This window comes from Pristiophorus japonicus, chromosome 20 (assembly GCF_044704955.1).
Source record: "Pristiophorus japonicus isolate sPriJap1 chromosome 20, sPriJap1.hap1, whole genome shotgun sequence".
Classification (NCBI taxonomy): domain Eukaryota; kingdom Metazoa; phylum Chordata; class Chondrichthyes; family Pristiophoridae; genus Pristiophorus; species Pristiophorus japonicus.
Window position 1 is genome coordinate 9,437,498 of NC_091996.1, and position 19,792 is coordinate 9,457,289.

Consider the following 19,792-nt stretch of genomic DNA (forward strand, 5'->3'; position numbering starts at 1 on the left):
AAAAATCAATCTATCTGTGACTTGAATACATTCAATGAGCTAGCCTCAACTGCTTCCTTGGGCAGAGAATTCCACAGATTCACAACCCTCTGGGAGAAGAAATTCCTTCTCAACTCGGTTTTAAATTGGCTCCCCCGTATTTTGAGGCTGTGCCTCCTAGTTTAGTCTCCCCGACCAATGGAAACAACCTCTCTGCCTCTATTTTGTCTGTCCCTTTCATTATTTTAAATGTTTCTATAAGATCACCCCTCATCCTTCTGAACTCCAACGAATAAAGACCCAGTCTACTCAATCTATCATCATAAGGTAACCCCCTCATCTCCAGAATCAGTCTATTGAATCGTCTCTGTACCCCCTCCAAGGCTAGTATATCCTTCCTTAAGTAAGGTGACCAAAACTGCACGCAGTACTCCAGGTGCGGCCTCACCAATACTCTCTACAGTTGCAGCAGGACCTCCCTGCTTTTGTACTCCATCCCTCTCGCAATGAAGACCAACATTCCATTTGCCTTCCTGATTACCTGCTGCACCTGCAAACTAACTTTTTGGGATTCATGCACAAGGACCCCCAGGTCCCTCTGCACCGCAGCATGTTGTAATTTCTCCCCATTCAAATAATATTCCCTTTTACTGTTTTTTTTTTCCAAGATGGATGACCTCACATTTTCCGACATTGTATTCCATCTGCCAAACCTTAGCCCATTCGCTTAACCTATTTAAATCTCTTTGCAGCCTCTCTGTGTCCTCTACACAACCCGCTTTCCCACTAATCTTTGTGTCATCTGCAAATTTTGTTACACTATACTCTGTCCCCTCTTCCAGGTCATCTATGTATATTGTAAACAGTTGTGGTCCCAGCACCGATCCCTATGGCACACCACTAACCACCGATTTCCAACCCGAAAAGGACCCATTTATCCCGATTCTCTGCTTTCTGTTAGCCAGCCAATTCTCTATCCATGCTAATACATTTCCTCTGACTCCGCGTACCTTTATCTTCTACAGTAACCTTTTGTGTGGCACCTGATCGAATGCCTTTTGGAAATCTAAATACACCACATCCATCGGTACATCTCTATCCACCATGCTCGTTATATCCTCAAAGAATTCCAGTAAATTAGTTAAACATGATTTCCCCTTCATGAATCCATGTTGCGTCTGCTTGATTGCACTATTCCTATCTAGATGTCCCGCTATTTCTTCCTTAATGATAGCTTCAAGCATTTTCCCCACTACAGATGTTAAACTAACTGGCCTATAGTTACCTGCCTTTTGTCTGCCCCCTTTTTTAAACAGAGGCGTTACATTAGCTGCTTTCCAATCCGCTGGTACCTCCCCAGGGTCCAGAGAATTTTGGTAGATTATAACGAATGCATCTGCTATAACTTCCGCCATCTCTTTTAATACCCTGGGATGCATTTCATCAGGACTAGGGGACTTGTCTACCTTGAGTCCCATTAGCCTGTCCAGCACTACCTCCCTAGTGATAGTGATTGTCTCAAGGTCCTCCCTTCCCACATTCCCGTGACCAGCAATTTTTGGCATGGTTTTTGTGTCTTCCACTGTGAAGATCAAAGCAAAATAATTGTTTAAGGTCTCAGCCATTTCCACATTTCCCATTATTAAATCCCCCTTCTCATCTTCTAAGGGACCAACATTTACTTTAGTCACTCTTTTCTGTTTTATATATCGGTAAAAGCTTTTACTATCTGTTTTTATGTTTTGCGCAAGTTTACTTTCGTAATCTATCTTTCCTTTCTTTATTGCTTTCTTAGTCATTCTTTGCTGTCGTTTAAAATTTTCCCAATCTTCTAGTTTCCCACTAACCTTGGCCACCTTATACGCATTGGTTTTTAATTTGATACACTCCTTTATTTCCTTGGTTATCCACGGCTGCTTATCCCTTCTCTTACCGCCCTTTTTCACTGGAATATATTTTTGTTGAGCACTATGAAAGAGCTCCTTAAAAGTCCTCCACTGTTCCTCAATTGTGCCACCGTTTAGTCTGTATTCCCACTCTACTTTAGCTAACTCTGCCCTCATCCCACTGTAGTCCCCTTTGTTTAAGCATAGTACGCTCGTTTGAGACACTACTTCCTCACCCTCAATCTGTATTACAAATTCAACCATACAGTGATCACTCATTCCGAGAGGATCTTTTACTAGGAGATCGTTTATTATTCCTGTCTCATTACACAGGACCAGATCTAAGATAGCTTGCTCCCTTGTCGGTTCTGTAACATACTGTTCTACGAAACAATCCCGTATGCATTCTATGAATTCCTCCTCGAGGCTATCCCGTGCGATTTGATTTGACCAATCGATAGGTCGGTTAAAATTCCCCATGATTACTGCCATTCCTTTTTCACATGCCTCTATTGTTCACTTGATTATTGTCCGCCCACCGTGAAGTTATTATTTGGGGGCCTATAAACTATGCCCACCAGTGACTTTTTCCCCTTATTATCTCTAATCTCCACCCACAATGATTGAACATTTTGTTCATTAGAGCCAATATCATCTCTCACAACTGCCCTGATATCATCCTTTATTAACAGAGCTACCCCACCTCCTTTCCCTTCTTGTCTATCCTTCCGAATTGTCAGATACCCCTGTATGTTTAATTCCCAGTCTTGGCCACCCTGCAACCATGTTTCTGTAATGGCCACCAAATCATACCCATTTGTAATGATTTGTGCCGTCAACTCATTTACTTTATTTTGAATGCTGCGTGCGTTTAGGTAGAGTATTTTATACTAGTTTTTAATACCATGATTTTTAGTTTTGACCCCTCCTGCAGCCCCTTTATATTCATACATATTGTCCCTTACTACCACCTTGTGGCTTACACTTACCCCAGTGCTACTCTGCTCTGTTGCCTCCTGCCTTTTGCATTCTTTCTTGGGGTCCTGTTCATCTGCGCTCTCACCCACTCTAACTAGCTCAGAGCTCTCTCCTGGGTTCCGAATGCTCCTCGCATTGAGGCACCGAGCTTTCAGGCTTGCCTTTTTATTACACTTTGACCCTTTAGAATTTTGCTGTACATTGGCCCTTTTTGTTTTTTGCCTTGGGTTTCTCTGACTTCTACTTTTACTCATCTCCTTTCTGTCTTTTGCTTCTGTCTCCCTGCATTGGTTCCCATCCCCCTGCCATATTAGTTTAACTCCTCCCCAACAGCTCTAGCAAACACTCCCCCTAGGACATTGGTTCTGGTCCTGCCCAGGTGTAGACCGTCCGGTTTGTACTGGTCCCACCTCCCCCAGAACCGGTTCCAATGCCCCAGGAATTTGAATCCCTCCCTGCTGCACCACTGCTCAAGCCACGTATTCATCTGCGCTATCCTGTGATTCCTACTCTGACGAGCTCGTGGCACTGGTAGCAATCCCGAGATTACTACTTTTGAGGTCCTACTTTTTAATTTAGCTCCTAGCTCTTTAAATTCGTCTCGTAGGACCTCATCCCTTTTTTTACCTATGTCGTTGGTACCAATGTGCACCACGACAACAGGCTGTTCTCCCTCCCTTTTCAGAATGCCCTGCACCCGCTCCGAGACATCCTTGACCCTTGCACCAGGGAGGCAACATACCATCCTGGAGTCTTGGTTGCGGCCGCAGAAACGCCTATCTATTCCCCTTACAATTGAATCCCCTATCACTATCGCTCTCCCACTCTTTTTCCTGCCCTTCTGTGCAACAGAGCCAGCCACGGTGCCATGAACTTGGCTGCTGCTGCCCTCCCCTGATGAGTCATCCCCCTCAACAGTACTCAAAGCAGTGTATCTGTTTTGCAGGGGGTTGACCGCAGGGGACCCATGCACTACCTTCCTTGCACTGCTCTTCTTGCTGGTTTTCTATTCCCTAGCTGGCTGTGGACCTTCACCTGCGGTAAGACCAACTCGCTTCACGTGCTACTCATGTCATTCTCAGCATCGTGGATGCTCCAGAGTGAATCCACCCTCAGCTCCAAATTCGCAACGCGGTCCGTCAGGAGCTGGAGGTGGATACACTTCCCGCACACGTAGTTGTCCCTGAGTTTCCACATGGTACAGGAGGAGCATATCACATGACCGAGCTCTCCTGCCATGACTTAACCCTTAGATACACTTAATTTGGTGACAACAATGTTAACGGCTTACTTACTGATATAAAAAAGAAAAAGAAAATCGACTTACCCCTTTGGCTGTGACGTCACCTTTTGATTCCTTTCTACTTTTTTGCTTTTTCTCCCGGCTGGAGCTGCACAAGCTGGGCCTTTATAGGCCTCACCACGCACCTCGAGCTCCCGCCTCCGATCTGCTGCCGCCTCTCGCAGCCGCTGGGCCTTTATAGGCCTGTCCACACACCCCGGACTCGCGCTGCTCGAACTGCCGCTCCTCCTCCGACGTTGGGCCTCTTATTCTGAGTCTGAAGAGACTCAATTGTATCAAATGATGATGTCATTGAAACATACAAAATTCTTACAGGGCTTGTCAGGGTAGATGCAGGGAGGATGTTCCCCCCTGGCTGGTGAGTCTAGAACCAGGGATCACAGTCTCCGAATAAAGGGCCTGCCATTTAGGACTGAGATGAAGAGAAACGTCTTCACTCAGAGGGTGGTGAAGCTTTGGAATTCTCTACCGCAGAAGGCTTTGGAGGCTCAGTCTTTGAGTATATTCAAGACAGAGATGGATATATTTTTGGATATTAAGGAAATCAAGGGATATGGGGATAGAGCAGGAAAGTGGAGTTGAGGTAGAAGATCAGCCATGATCTCATTGAATGGCGGAGCAGGCTCGAGGGACCCAATGGCCAACTTCTGCTCCTAATTCTTATGTTCTTATAAATAAGATGACCTAATAGTGCTGTCTCTCTGTAATTAATGTCTCTCTCTTTTTTGTGCAGTCCTAGCTATGTCATTCCTGCAAGCCTTGCCCATGGCATTAAGTTGGTTAATCCTATGTTCCGAGGTTATGCACAACAGGTAAGGCTGGAGAGGGTATGTGTCTTTAGAAGAAAATGATTTATTGTGTGACTTATACATCTCAAGGGTGTGCTGCAGTCCCCCAGCTGAGAACATGGATTGAGAAAAACCCATTTGGTCCATCGATCCCACTCCTATAGACCACTTACAATCAATGTGCTCTATTTTTTGTAGTGCGTGGTCCCTTTAAATTTGCTGCAGTGCACCTTAGGGGGAACATTGCTAACTCCATCAGGGACTGCTCCACCAGTCTTGATTCAATTTTCTCGGGGAAAGAAAGACTTAAATTTCCATAGCGCCTTTCACTACCACTGGACGTCTCAAAGCCACTTCACAGCCAAAAAAAAGTTCTCTGTAAATGCTCTCTGATTCCCAGAGTATTAAAGCAAAACTCTCGATATATACCCATTTCCAGATCTTCAGCATTCACTTGTGATCTGCTGCTTTCCCTCCACACCTCCAGCAACACTGTCGCCATTATTTCCTATGCAGCATTTATTCATAGCAGTTATGAACCTATTCTTGTAACACCATATTTTTTTTCCACGGGATGTGGGTGTCGCTGGCTAGGCCAGCATTTATTGCCCTTAACTGAGTGGCTTACTAGGCCATTTCAGAGAGCAGTTAAGAGTCAACCATCTTGCTGTGGGTCTGGAGACATATATAAGCCAGACCAGGTCAGGACGGCAAATTTCTTTCCCTGAAAGATATTAGTGAACCAGATGGGTTTTTGCGACAATCCAGTAGTTACATGGTCACCATTACTGATACTAGCTTTTTATTCATTAACTGAATTTAAATTCCCCAGCTGCCGTGGTGAGGTTTGAACTCACGTGCCCAGATCATTCATCCAGGCCTCTGGATTACCAGTCCAGCAACATAACCACTATGCTACCACATCCTGCTACCATCCAGACCTTCATTCAGTTTCTTGTCAGTTATGTGTCAGCTTGGCTCGTTGGTGGCGCTCTCCTCTTCTGAGTTCAAAGATTGCGAGTTCAAGTCTCAACCCACACACAAACTAGGCTGCTACTTCAGTGCTGTACTGAGGGAATGCTGCACTAACAGAGGTGCTGTCTTTAAGATGAGATGTTAAACCCAGCCCCTGCCTGCCAGGCGCACTCTCTAAAGAAGAGCATGGGCATTCTCCCAATGCTTGGCCAATATTTATTCCTTGGCCTATGTTTATTCCTCAACCAATGTTTATTCCTCAACCGACGCCATCAGAAATGGATTAACTAGTCGTTTATCTAATTTGGCGTTTGCGGTGCCTTGCTGTCTGCAGCTGGCTGCTGTGTTTGCCTAGATAATAGTGCATGCACTTAAAAGTAATTCACTGGCTGTAAAGAGCTTTTAGGCATCCTGTGGAAATGAAACAAGCTATATCATCATGGACTTTTCCCTCGAATCGAGGAAGACTTGCTTCCACACTAAAAATTAGTCCTTAGGTGGCCGAACAGTCCAGTACGAGAACCACAGTCCCTGTCACAGGTGGGACAGACAGTCGCTGAGGGAACGGGTGGGTGGGACTGGTTTGCCGCACGCTCTTTCCGCCACCTGTGTTTGATTTCTGCATGCTCTCGGCGAGGAGGCTCGAGGTGCTCAGCGCCCTCCCAGATGCACTTCCTCCACTTCGGTTGGTCTTTAGCCAGGGACTCCCAGGTGTCAGTGGGGATGTTGCATTTTATCAGGGAGGCTTTGAGGGTGTCCTTGTAACGTTTCTTCTGCCCACCTTTGGCTTGTTTGCCGTGAAGGAGTTCTGAGTAGAGCGCTTGCTTTGGGAATCACGTGTCTGACATGCGGACAATGTGGCCTACCCAGCGGAGCTGATCAAGTGTGGTCAATACTTCAATGCTGGGGATGTTGGCCTGGTCAAAGACGCTAATGTTGGTGCGTCTGTCCTCTCGGGATTTGTAAGATCTTGCGGAAACATTGTTGGTGGTATTTCTCCAGCTATATAACTGCAGGTCTGTCTCTCTGAAGCAGTTAATAAGCATAACATCACCTACATTTGTTGGGAGTTTGTTCCACCTATCTCTTACTTGGGAGGCGGGGGAAGGGAGAGAAAGGAGACAGTTTCTTCTCATCTCTAGACTTGCATGTGGCTTAATAGTTCTGTACCACAGTCCAAGTCAAATACCCTCCTTGCATCTATGGCCCTCAGTATTTTAAAGACTAAGATCATGCCTCTCCCAGTGTCCTTTTCCTAAATGAGAACCAGTTCATTTCTTTGGGTCTCTTCTCCTAACAACCCAAAGTCTCAGTCATTCTTGTTACTCTTTCCTGAAAGCCCTCAACACATGAAGACAAAGTGCCCGAAATTTCACACAGTATCCAAACATGTGGTCTCACCAGCTGTTAATACAAGGATACTTCTTTCAACTAGGCAAATTCCTTTTTAAGTGTAACCTAGAAAATTTGATTCAGTCTGTTGACATCGGAAGCTTTCGGTGAATGAATAAATGATCGCACCCAAATCCTTATGAAATACTGACTCTCAAGAAAGAAAGAGTTGCATTTATATAGCGCCTTTCACCACCACCGGGCGTCCTAAAGCGCTTTACAGCCATTGAAGTAATTTGGAAGTATAGTCACTGTTGTATTGGAGGAAATGCAGCAACCAATTTGGCTCCCCTGCTCTTCTTTGAAATAGTGGCATGGGATTTTTTATGTCCACCCGAGAGAGCAGACGCGGCCTCGGTTTAACGGCATCTCCGACAGTGCCGCACTCCCTCAGTACTGCACTGGAGTGTTGGCCTAGATTTTTGTGCTCAAGGCTCTTGGGGCTTGAACCCACAATCTTCTGGCTTGGAGGCGAGGGTGCTACCCACTGAGCCACGGCTGACACAAGGAGCTAAGTGGGAAAGAGGAAGGCTGTGCCCAGAGGGCGAGAGGAGGTGCACTGTTTAGGCACTGTCCCATCATTTGAGAGGTTAAACTGAGGTCATGTCTGTCCCAATGAACAACAGGATACCACATGACGCATGTATTCTGCGAACAAGTATCTCATCAGCTTGCCTCCATCTGTCTTAACTGTGGAGTTGCAATCATAAAGTATTACTTTAGATTACATGTGCATATGCATAGACTTTGTATGGAACCATAAGGAGCCATTTAGAAAGTTGATTGTAATTTTCTCAAGTTCAGGAAATGACTGCGACTGTAATCTATTCCATTAATCTATATTTAAGGTACAAATAAACGCTTGGCTCAGGGAAAACAGCCATTTCCCTTTGTATCCTCAGGTTGTCGGTCTGAATCTCCAGGCTGGCTGGAATTTAGATCTACAGGTGAGGTATATTTCTGTTAGTTCTTTAAATCAGGAAGGTTTTAGATGGAATGAGTCAATAAAGAGAAACTGTTTCCAATGGCTGAAGGGTCGATAAGGAGAGGGCACCGATTTAAGGTGATTGGCAAAAGAAGTAAAGGGGACACGAGGAAAAACTGCTTTACGCAACGAGTGGTTAGGATTTGGAATGCACTGCCTGTTAGGGCGCTGGATACAGATTCAGTAGAAGCCTTCACAAGGGGATTGGATAAATATTTGAAGGAGAAAAAATTGCAGGGTAATGGGGAAAGAGCAGGGGGAGTGGGACTAACTGGATTGCTCTTGATGGGCCAAATGGCCTGCTTCTGTGCAGTACTAGTCTATGATACTTCCCTTCACTATGGAAGTGAAAGGGAAGGGAAGGGAGGAGAGGGGAGTGTGTTCTTGTAGAAATGGAGGTGCAGTGATGATTAACTGGCACTCAGTATGTTTATGTGGAGTGAATATGTCAACTTTCCTTTACTGCTGATGTACGGCACTGTGCTGATAAGTGATTATGTTTGTCTTGCTTTAAACCGGTTCACTGATGTGAGCTTTGCAAGCTGACCAATAAAAAATGTTTTATTTAATATATACGTGATGCACAAGATGTAGAAATGTGAAAAAATAGAACCCCATTTCAAGATCATTCCAAATATTTGTTTGGACTGAAAATCTCGCTGGCCCACTGAGCGTGACGTAATAGTTGGGACTGTACCTCAGTACCTTGCAGTTCGATGTCGACTGACGATCTTGATTAAATAATTGTTTTTTAAAAATGTTTTAATTCACGGGATGTGGGCATCGCTGACAAGGCCGGCCTTTTTTTGTCCATTCCCGAATGGCCCTTGAGAAGGTGGTGGTGAGCCGCCTTCTTGAACCACTGCAGTCCATCGTAGCAGTTGATGGCTTGCTGGTGGCCATTTCAGAGAGCAGTTAAGAGTCAACCACATTGCTGTAGGTCTGGAGTCATATATATAACCAGACCGGGTAAGGGCGGTAGATTTTCTTCCCTAAATAATAGTCATAGAATTATAGAAGTTTACGGAAGGAGGCCATTTCGGCCCATTGTGTCCTTTCCGGCCGACAAAGAGGCTATCCGGCCTAATCCCACTTTCCAGCTCTTAGTCCGCACCGTGTAGTTTGTGGCACTTCAAGTGTACATCCAAGTACTTTTTAAATGCGGTGAGGGTTTCTGTCTCTAGCACCTTTTCAGGCAGTGAGTTCCAGACCCCCACCACTCTCTGAGTGAATAAATTTCCCCTCAAATCCCCTCTAAGCCTCCCACCAATCATTTCAAATCTATGCCCGCTGAGTCTTGACCCCCTAGTCCTGTGATCACAAGATAGGGTCTGACCAAAAAGATCCTTTAGTCCATTTTTCCTTGCAGAATATCCACCCCACTGCCTTCTCACGACAGAATCCAGCTGTTTCTGTAAATGAATCGAGCAGCCATGCCTCAACTGTCCCTCCCGTCAGCTGTTGATCCACAAAACTGCCTGGCATTTGTCCTAAACCTGCCCTTCACCCCGAACCTGTTGCCTTGACATATCTGAAAGCACCCATCTGTTGTGCATAATATGCTGGCTCTGGCCAGGAATCTGCATAAATGATCATTATAACGGGCTGCTTGGCAGCCAGCCAAATGGTGCATTATAATGAGGCGTGGGCTGTGGTGAGAGTCTCGCTGATTACACAGCGCTTGTGTGCTGATAGCCAGCACTTCACACAGGGATTGAATGGAAAGTTCCTGTAACACTCCTTTTGTGTTGTATGCTCAAAGAAGGCTGTCTGCTAACTTGTTCCACAAGTGATGGGGATGGCCCCAGAGCTCTGCCTTTCTTCTCTTCTTTCCGTCGCTTGGAATTATTTCTTGTGGCTGATGCTCACCATCGGCCATCTGTTTTTAAGTTCAGCAGTTTTATCTTTGTGAACGAGTGAGTGGCCATTGTTTCAACCTATTGGTGCGACACCGACACCAGCGTGATGACAAAAACAAAAGACCCAGCCCTCAACTCGGCTTGACCTGTGCAGTCATGTGGAGCCCAGACCCCCGTATAACTGAGCTGCAATTGGATGCTGTTTGTGATTCTTCGAAGGGGTGGGGAAATCTGATTGAGCGTACAGCTAGTACCACATGTCACTACAGAATAGGTCTCTACTTTCCTGGACCTCAACAGCACTTGTGGACATGGAGAAAGAAAGCATATTTGTCCATTTTTTTGAGTTTTGGAAAGCAAAATCAAGAGGGATGTTTGAGAGAGCAATGTTTAAGGTAAAACATTTGAAGCTGCGTTTCAGTACACGCTGCTTCTCCATTGATACAATAATCTATTTGATTAAAAACAGAAAATGCTGGAAATCTCAGCGGGTCGGGCAGCATCTGTGGAGAGAAAGCAGAGTTAACGTTTCGGGTCGATGTTTGTTGAACCAGTTAGTGTTGGACTAAATATCACATCCAGTCTTTGATAAAACTGTGCTTTGCAATGAAGATTTTTTCCTGGATATTACTCCAGTTGCCTTTCCTAATTTTAAAGGGACAGATTTATCCGGCAAATTTGTAAATTGATGTAATTCCGATTAAAACATGCCACTTTACTATGACAGAAAGGAGCATGTAGATTTCAGTGTCTGACTCCCGGACTTGAGCTCACAAAGCTAAGGTGACACTCCAGTGTAGTACTGAGCTAACGCTGCCCACCCAGGCCTATTCTCCTGGTGAAACGTTCAAAACGGAGGTCCCATCTGTCTGTTTCTATGGCATTAAAGATCTCACAGTGTCAGCTGTGGCTCAGTGGATAGCACTCTTGCCTCTTTGAGTCAGAAGGTTGTGGGTTCAAGTCCCCACTCCAGGGACTTGAGCACAAAAAAATCTAGGCTGACACTCCCAGTGTAGTACTGAGGGAGCGCTACACTGTCGGAGGTGTTGTCTCTCGGATGAGACGTTAAACTGAGGCTCTCTCAGGTGGATGCAAAAGATTCCATGGCACTATTTCGAAGAAGAGCAGGGGACACTATCAGCCTCTCCTTTATCTTCGCCTTCCACCAGCTTTCATCTATTTCTTGACATGTCTTTACAACAACAACTTGTATTTGTATACAGCTGCTTAGCCAAGTAATCTAGTAACACCTCTCAATGACCTGATATTTGAATGTTTTCTCTCCCCTCTTTTATGCCTTACACCGTATTGTCCGTCTTAATCTACATGTATGTAACAGAATTGTGCTATATTTTCATTGGCCCCCTTTCCGTGGGTGCTGGTTATTCCAGTTCTGTTCCCTGATTACTTGCTTTTTGCGTTTTAAAAAAAAATATAGCGCCCTTCACGACCACCAGGCGCCTCAAAGCGCTTTACAGCAAGTGAAGAACATTTGGAGCGCAGTCACTGTTGTAATGTAGGCAGCCAACTTGCGCATAGCAAGCTCCCGCAAACGGCAATGTGATAATGACCAGATAATCTGTTTTGTTCAGTTGATTGAGGGATAAATAACTTCACTGCTCTTCTTCAAGATAGTGACATGGGATAGTTAACATTCACCTGAGAGGGCAGACTTGATTTAACATCTCATCTGAAAGATGGCACCTCCGGCAGTGCAGCACTCCCTCAGTACTGCAACCAAAAACTTGCATTTGTATAGCACCTTTCACGACCTCAGGAAGTTCCAAAGCACTTTACAGTCAACAAAGTACTATTTGAGGTGTGGTCACTATAGTGTGAGGAACGAAACATTAAGAATTTGACCAACAGAACATGACCAGGCCCAGAACATTTCACCTTACTGTCTGTCCACAGCATTCAATTGTTTGGATTCCCAGCAGGACTGGAATAAACCTCTTTTGATCAATATTCCCTTTAATATTTTTTCTCGGGTGCGTGATCCATGCACAGTTTTTCCGGTGAGCTGGCTGCGCGGGAGCTGCAGAGCTCTTAAAGGGAACATTGCTTGTGAACATACCGAGGTTGAGGAGCTAAAATTGTTCAGGTCTTGAAGCATCATCATTGAGGTGCTGCAGTGCCAGCTTTCTGCCACCAGAGAGCTCTGTGTGCTGGGTTAATTTGGGACTCCTCCATGTATTGCAGGGCTGCCACTTCATATTCCTCATATTCCCACAGATCATTGGGTTTTTGTCAAACAGTTAGGTCCTGATTTTAAGGCTACAGATTTCAATAGTTAGTTCTGAGACATACCCGCTATCTTTTTTTATTTGTTCACGGGATGTAGGCGTCACTGGCAACATAAGAACATAAGAAATAGGAACAGGAGTAGGCCATTTGGCCCCTCGAGCCTGCTCCGCCATTCAAAAGATGATGGCTGATCTGATCTTGTGCTCAGCTCAACTTCCCTGCCCGCTCCCCATAACCCTTTACTCCCTTATTCAAAAATCTCCGCCTTAAATATATTCAATGACCCAGCCTCCACAGCTCTCTGGGGCAGAGAATTCCACAGATTTGCAACCCGCTGAGAGAAGAAATTCCTCCTCATCCCAATTTTAAATGGCCGACCCCTTATTCTGAAACTATGCAAGTATATCCTTTCTTAAATATGGAGACCAATACTGTACGCAGTACTCCAGGTGTGGCCTCATCAATACTCTGCTTTTATACTCTATCCCCTTTGCAATAAAGGCCAACATTCCATTTGCCTTCCTGATTACTTGCAGTACCCGCATACTAACTTTTTGTGTTTCATACACAAGGACCCCCAGGTCCCTCCTGAAGTGCAGCATTTTGTAATTTTTCACCATTTAAATAATTTGCTTTTTTATTTTTTCTGCCAAAGTGGATAACCTTACACTTTCTCACAATATACTCTGTAAGGGGGTAAAAAGTATATTTAAAAACGAAATAAGGGTATGGAACAAAATCAGATTAAAGGGCATAGCTCGTGCTTGTGTGCTTATCTTTAAAACTGATGTTCTGCAGTTTTAACCTTGGTCATCAAATTCCAATAGACTGAGGTCAGCTCCTCATGAGCTGAACAAATAAGATGAAGATGCTGTGGAACAAACCATTCAGCAGCTCTTTTGATAAGGGTCAACGAATCAATGTAGCTCCGTCATAGAAGGCATTGCACGAGGGTTACACGCCTCGGAGAATGTATAACTGTATGGAACCATTACTCGGGGAAGATCCTTTCTTCGGCGGCTGAGATGCTTCCCTTGCAAATGCTTGAATAACGATTGTAAAAATGAATTTAAGGTTTTGTCTGTTTGATTCCGTGGTCGTTATAAGGGCTGATGTCGATTCCTTATTTCAGGGAATTCACCTTGAAGAAGAGAAGCCTTCTTTTTATCCCAACATACACCAAATGCCAACTTTTTTCCCACTCACGTAGCCCGTCTATATCCCTTTGCAGATTTTTTGTGTCCTCCTCACAACTTGCTTTCCCACCCACCTTTGTATCATCAGCGAACTTAGCTACATTACCTTCGGTCCATTCATCCAAGTCATATAGATTGTACTGTCGGCAAGGCTGACATTTATTGCCCATCCCTAATTGCCCTTGAGAAGGTGGTGGTGAGCCGCTTTCTTCAACCGCTGCAGTCCATGTGGTGAAGGTACTCCCGCAGTGCTGGCGGTTTGGTACAACTGAGTGGCTCGCTGGGCCATTTCAGAGGGCAGTTAAGAGTAAACAACATTGCTGTGGGCCTGGAGTCACATAGAGAGGCCAGACCAGGTAAGGACGGCAGATTTTCTTCCCTAAAGAACATTAGTGACGCAGTTGGAGTTTTCTAACAATCCAATAGTTTCATGGTCACCATTACTGATACTCACTTTTTAATCGTAGATTTATTTAATTAACTGAATTTAAATTCCCCCAGCTGCCGTGGTGGGATTTGAACTCGGGCCTCCTGGATTATTAGTCCAGGCCTCTGGATTATCGGTTGAGTAACATAACCACTGTGCTACCATTCTCCCTGCTTCTGGTTTTGCAGGACACGCAGGAATTCCTCCGCTGTTTGATGGATCAGCTCCATGAAGAACTAAAGGAGCCCTTGTCGGAGCGAGACACTGACTCCTCGAGCGACACAGACGAAAAGCGAGACGGTGACCGCAGCCCTTCGGAAGACGAGTTTCTCTCCTGCGACTCCGGTGCAAGCAGCGATAAAGGGGAAGGGGAGAACAGGAGCAGGTGCACCTCGGAGAAGCAGATCGAGACCGAGCTGCTGATCCAGGATGAGTGCGGCAAAGGGATTTCGGAGAAAGAGAGGCAGAAGGACAGAAAGTTTTCATGCGGGCACCACAGGCTCGGGCCGGTGGATGCAATTGATGAAGATGCAGATGTGGACACTTCTTTGAGTTCCGGAGACGCTGGAGGTTCTGGTGATGCTCGAGCTGCTGTGCTTTCTAATAGTCCTTGTAGGACACCAGGTGCAGTATTTAAATTCCTTTTTTTAAAAATACCTTCTGGGACCTGAAGGGTAGAGAATTATTTTCTGTCAAGACCTGGACCTCTTGTGTCCTCCGAGCTCAAGTAGTTTAAGTACCATTTTAGAATTAGGAGCAGGAGTGGCCCATACGGCCCCTCGAGGATGCTCCGCCATTCAATAAGATCACAGCCGATCTTCGACCTCAACTCCACCTTCCCGCACTATCCCCATATCCCTCGAGTGCCTTAGTATCTATCGATTTCTGTCTTGAATGTACTCAACAACTGAGCAACCACAGTTCTCTGGGGTAAAGAATTCCAAAGATTCACCACCCTCTGAGTGAAGAAGCTTCTCCTCATCTTAATCCTAAATAGCCGACCCCTTATTCTGAGACTGTGACCCCTGGTTCTAGACTCCCCAGCCAGGGGAAACATTCAATAAGATCATTGCCGATCTTTGACCTCAACCCCACCTTCCCGCCCGATCCCCATAATCCCTCGATTCCCCTAGCGTCCAAAAATCTATCGATCTCAGTAGTCTACCATTCTGTGCAGTTGTTTCGGAACTAGCTTTTGGTAATACATGTTATAAAATATAACCTTCCTCCTTTGATGCTATGCCACACGTGGAGAGAAAAGCAGAATGATATTCAACGATACAAAAGCAGAATAGTGCGGATGCTGGAATCTGAGATAAAAACAGAAAATGCTGGAAATGTCAGCGTGTCAGGCAGCATTTTCTCTCCACAGATGCTGCCTGACCCGATGATATTCAGTGACCTGGGTTAGTGAGGGGCCTGAATTCTGAATTTTCTGCGACAGGACTTCGAATTGAAACCCAGCCATGCCCAATAGGAACAAAGTCTTCTCTTCCCTGAGAGCTTTACGGCCAAAAGCTGAAATGAATCGAGCGATTCCCGTGTAATGTGCTACAGCGGCAGCCTCGCTCACAGGCCGTACGATATTCTTTTTCTTATTCATTCACGGGATGTGAGCATCCCTGGCATTTATTGCCCATCCCTAATTGCCCTGGAGAAGGTGGTGGTGAGCCGCTGCCTTGAACCGCTGCAGTCCGTGTGGAGAAGGTGTTCCCACAGTGCTGTGAGGGAGGGAGTTCCAGGATTTTGACCCAGTGACATTGGCCGATTTCCAAGTCCTGATGCTGTGCGGGGAACTTGGGAAGCGGTGGTGTCCCCATGCGCCCTGCTGCCCTTGTCCTTCCAGGTGGTAGAGGTTGCGGGTTTGCGAGGTGCTGCCTGAATATATAACCTGTTTTGTTTCCTGTTTATCTGTCGCAGAACCCGACAACGATGTGAACATGCGTCGCACGCCACGTTCCTGCAGCCCCATCCACCAAGAACTTCATTCCAAGCTGTCCAGCAGTCCACCTCGATCGAGTCCAATGCGGGCCGTGTCGTCATTCTCCCTCAAAAAAGGTACCCAGTAGTTTTAAATTGACCATTTCCTTGTTGTTGAGTTTTGCTATTGGCTGATTTTTTTTTTAAAAAGGTGAAAAATTAAACTTAAATTCTGAATCTCTCAATTCTTTCTGTCGTGTGTGATTATAGAACATAAGAAATAGGAGCAGGAGTAGGCCACCTGGCCCCTCGAGCCTGCTCCGCCATTCAATAAGATCATGGCTGATCTGATCTTGGCCTCAACTCCACTTCCCTGCCTGCTCCCCATAACCCATGACTCCCTTATCGTTCAAAAATCTGTCGATCTCCGCCTTAAATATATTCAATGACCTAGCCTACACAGCTCTCTGGGGCAGAGAATTCCAAAGATTCACGACTCTCTGAAAGAAGAAATTCTTCGTCATTTCCGTTTTAAATGGGCGACCCCTTATTCTGAATCTATGTCCACTAGTTCTAGATTCCCCCACGAGGGGGAAACATCCTCTCTGTGTCTATCCTGTCCAGCCCCCTCAGAATCTTATATATTTCAATAAGATCAGCTCTCAGTCTTCTCAACTCCAATGAGTACAGGCCCAACCTGCTCAACCTTTCTTCATATGACAACCCCTTCATCTCAGGAATCAACCTCGTGAACCTTCTCTGAACTGCCTCCAATGCAAGTATACCCTCCTTAAATAAGGAGACCAATACTGTACGCAGTACTCCAGGTGTGGTCTCACTAATGCCCTGTACAGTTGTATAATAATTGTATCTTTATTTTTAGTGAGTTCTTTTGCAATTCAAGGTAACATTTTCTACCTGTATTCTTCCAAAAGTCTTCAGTAGCTAAAAGGTATCACGTTGGCCAAATGGTCTTGTATTAGCATAATCTTGTTTATGTAAAGATAAAACCGCCTCACCCAGCTTTGTAGTCTTATTTAATGGTAAAGGTTTTTTATATTCGATAATGCAAATTATTTTTATCCAACTGCTGTTAGTCCCACATACCATGCCTACCTATAACCAATGAATCTTGCAATCCTACTGTTGTATTTTTTTTAAATAAATGATAGATTTTAATAACATGGAATTTTACTTTACACAGTGTTAGCTGTGGCTCAGTGGGTAGCACACTCGCCTCTGAGTCAGAAAGTTGTGGGTTCAAGTCCCACTCCAGGAACTTAGCCTAGATTTATGTGCTTAGTGCAGTGCTGAGGGAGTTTGCTGTGCGCAAGTTGGCTGCTGCGTTTCCTACATTACAACAGTGACTACACTCCAAAAAGTATTTAATTGGCTGTAAAGCGCTTTGAGACCTCCGGTGATCGTGAAAGGCGCTATATAAATGCATGTGTTTTTTTCATGTTGCATACATTATTTGCAAAATGTAATTCAATTCTTTTTCTTTTCTTCTCTCAGCCCAGCTCCTGTTGTCTGCCAAAAAAAGAAAGCAGGCCAAGTATCGCAGTGTAATTTCCGATATCTTTGACGGGTCGATATTGAGTCTAGTCCAGTGTCTCACCTGCGACAGAGTAAGCATAACTCGAGTTTTTAAAAGAGTAAGCATAACTTGAGTTTTTAAAAGAGTAATGTGGTGCAGTATTCTGCATTAGTCCTGAGCCGTTGATGTGCTTTTTAATTTTTCACGCTATCTAACTGATGGATTCCCTCGTTAAGTATGTCGCCTGCCTTTTAAGATGAACTTTCTCCTGATGGAATTATGTTGTATAAATTTTCCTCCTTTGCAAATCTGAATCCATTAAAATCTATTTATTAGAGACTAATAACTTGCATCCATTATCTCCAGGAGTTGATCTGATGTATTTTTTCTGCACTTATCTCATTAAATCGCATGCCCCTGGACCAGTTACTGTTTTTGGTTTGTGTTTCAGCTAACACCTCCGACCCTGAAACAAATCATACAATATTGCAGTCGTAAAGCGACTTAAATGTCAGGAGTTACTTAATTCCTGTAAGAGCCCTATGTAACTAAAACTTTAAAAAAAATGTAGCCACTTTTGACTTCTAGTTGCCTGTTTCCATTTCCTCTTTTATCTGATTAGCTAAAATGACCCACTTTATCTGTTTCTTCATCTAGATTCTTTCACTGCCTGCGTTAAAGGTTAATTATTACAGAATTTTCATTATTTTCATTAACTTTTTAGGCTTGTTTTTTTTTTAGTACTGCTTGCAGATTTTCTATTTCAACTGGTTTCCCTCTGGCACTTTTTATTTAGAAAATGCAAACATTGAATCCCGACTTCTGCCTTTTAGATAAAGTGCTAGTCAGCTTTCCTTCACCACCACTTCTCTCGACCTCTCCACGCTCTCTAAGTTGTCAGACTGCTTGTCCAACATCAGTTCTGGATGAGCGGACTTTTTCTCCAATTGAATATTGGCAAGACCGAAGCCATTGTTTTCGGTCCCCGCCATAAACTCTGTTCCCTAGCCACTGACTCCATCCCTCTCCCTGACTTCTGTCTGCGGCTCAACCACACTGTTCGCAATCTTAGTGTCATATTTGACCCTGAAATAAGCTTTCGACCACATATCCGCAGCGTAACTAAGACCACCTATTTCCACCTCCATAACATCGTCCGTCTCCGCTTTTCCTCAGCTCATTCGATGCTGAAGCCCTCATCCATGCCTTTGTTACCTCTTAGGCTTGACTATTCCAACACACTCCTGGCTGGCCTCCCACAGTCTACGTAAACCAGAGGTGATCCAAAACTCGGCTGCCGGTGTCCTAACTTGCATCAAGTCCCGCTCACCCATCACCCCTGTGGTCGTTGACCTACATTGGCTCCCGGTTAAGCAATGCCTTGGTTTCAAAATTCTCATCCTTATTTTCAAATCGCTCCATGGCCTCGCCTTTTTCTATCTCTGAAATCTCCTCCGGCCCCACGACCCCCCCCCGAGATATCTGCGCTCCTCTAATTCTGCCCTCTTGAGCATCCCTGATTATAATCGCTCAACCATCGGTGGCCGTGCCTTCTGTTGCCTGGGCCCCAAGCTCTGGAACTCCCTGCCTAAACCTCTCCGCCTCTCTACCTCTCTTTCCTCCTTCAAGACACTCCTTAAAACCTACCTCTTTGACCAAGCTTTTGGTCACCTGCGCTAATTTCTGCTTATGCGGCTCGGTGTCAATTTTTTAAAATCTCAATACTCCTGTGAAGCACCTTGGGACATTTCAGTACATTAAAGGCGCTATATAAATACAAGTTGTTGTGGTAGTAGTCGTTAACGTTCCCAATAATACGGAGCATTGGAAAGTATAGTTGCAGTAATGCCTACTTGCCCCTGATTAAGAAAAGACCAATTCAATCTACTGATTTTTCACACCCATGACGATGTGACAAAGTTGTTTTGCAGCTACAAAGATAATGTTGAGTTCTGTGTTGGACCAGTTAGTGAAGAATGTCACTGGGGAACTTGTGAGAGAGATAAATGGAGCTGTTTGGGGTCGGGTTGGTTCCAAAGTGAAATTGGAACCATATGGTCCTCTGTGGCAAGCTCAGAGTGTCGAGAGCCTGGTGAATCCGAGATACTCCAGGATACCGTGGATGATTAACCACCCAGTTTGTTTGCCTCATTGATGCGATGCAGTGGGCCTGGGATTCTTCCCACTCTGCTCCAGTTATCAATGCAAGCCAGCGTCACGAGCGGATAATGTGTTCCCAGCTGGATATACGACCGAAAGCTTACCAGTGCTCTGTGTTGGTAAGCTGTGGGGTTTTTGTTGGTTAAACTTTAACTAGTAC

General features: G+C 45.0%; 1 protein-coding gene across 5 annotated transcripts in view; it reads left to right on the forward strand.

Annotated features, from left to right (window-relative positions):
- Positions 1 to 19,792, forward strand: part of usp20 (ubiquitin specific peptidase 20) — a 204,748-nt gene that overhangs the window by 33,267 nt on the left and 151,689 nt on the right. For all 5 annotated transcript variants that reach the window (XR_011588147.1, XR_011588146.1, XM_070863734.1 and 2 more), the window contains 4 exons: positions 4,880 to 4,958; positions 14,204 to 14,639; positions 15,936 to 16,073; positions 17,451 to 17,563. Coding sequence is in view for 3 of the 5 variants with exons in the window: in XM_070863734.1 (XP_070719835.1) it covers positions 4,880 to 4,958; positions 14,204 to 14,639; positions 15,936 to 16,073; positions 17,451 to 17,563 (766 nt within the window). In the remaining 2 variants the exon portion in view is untranslated. The remainder of the gene's footprint in view (positions 1 to 4,879; positions 4,959 to 14,203; positions 14,640 to 15,935; positions 16,074 to 17,450; positions 17,564 to 19,792) is intronic.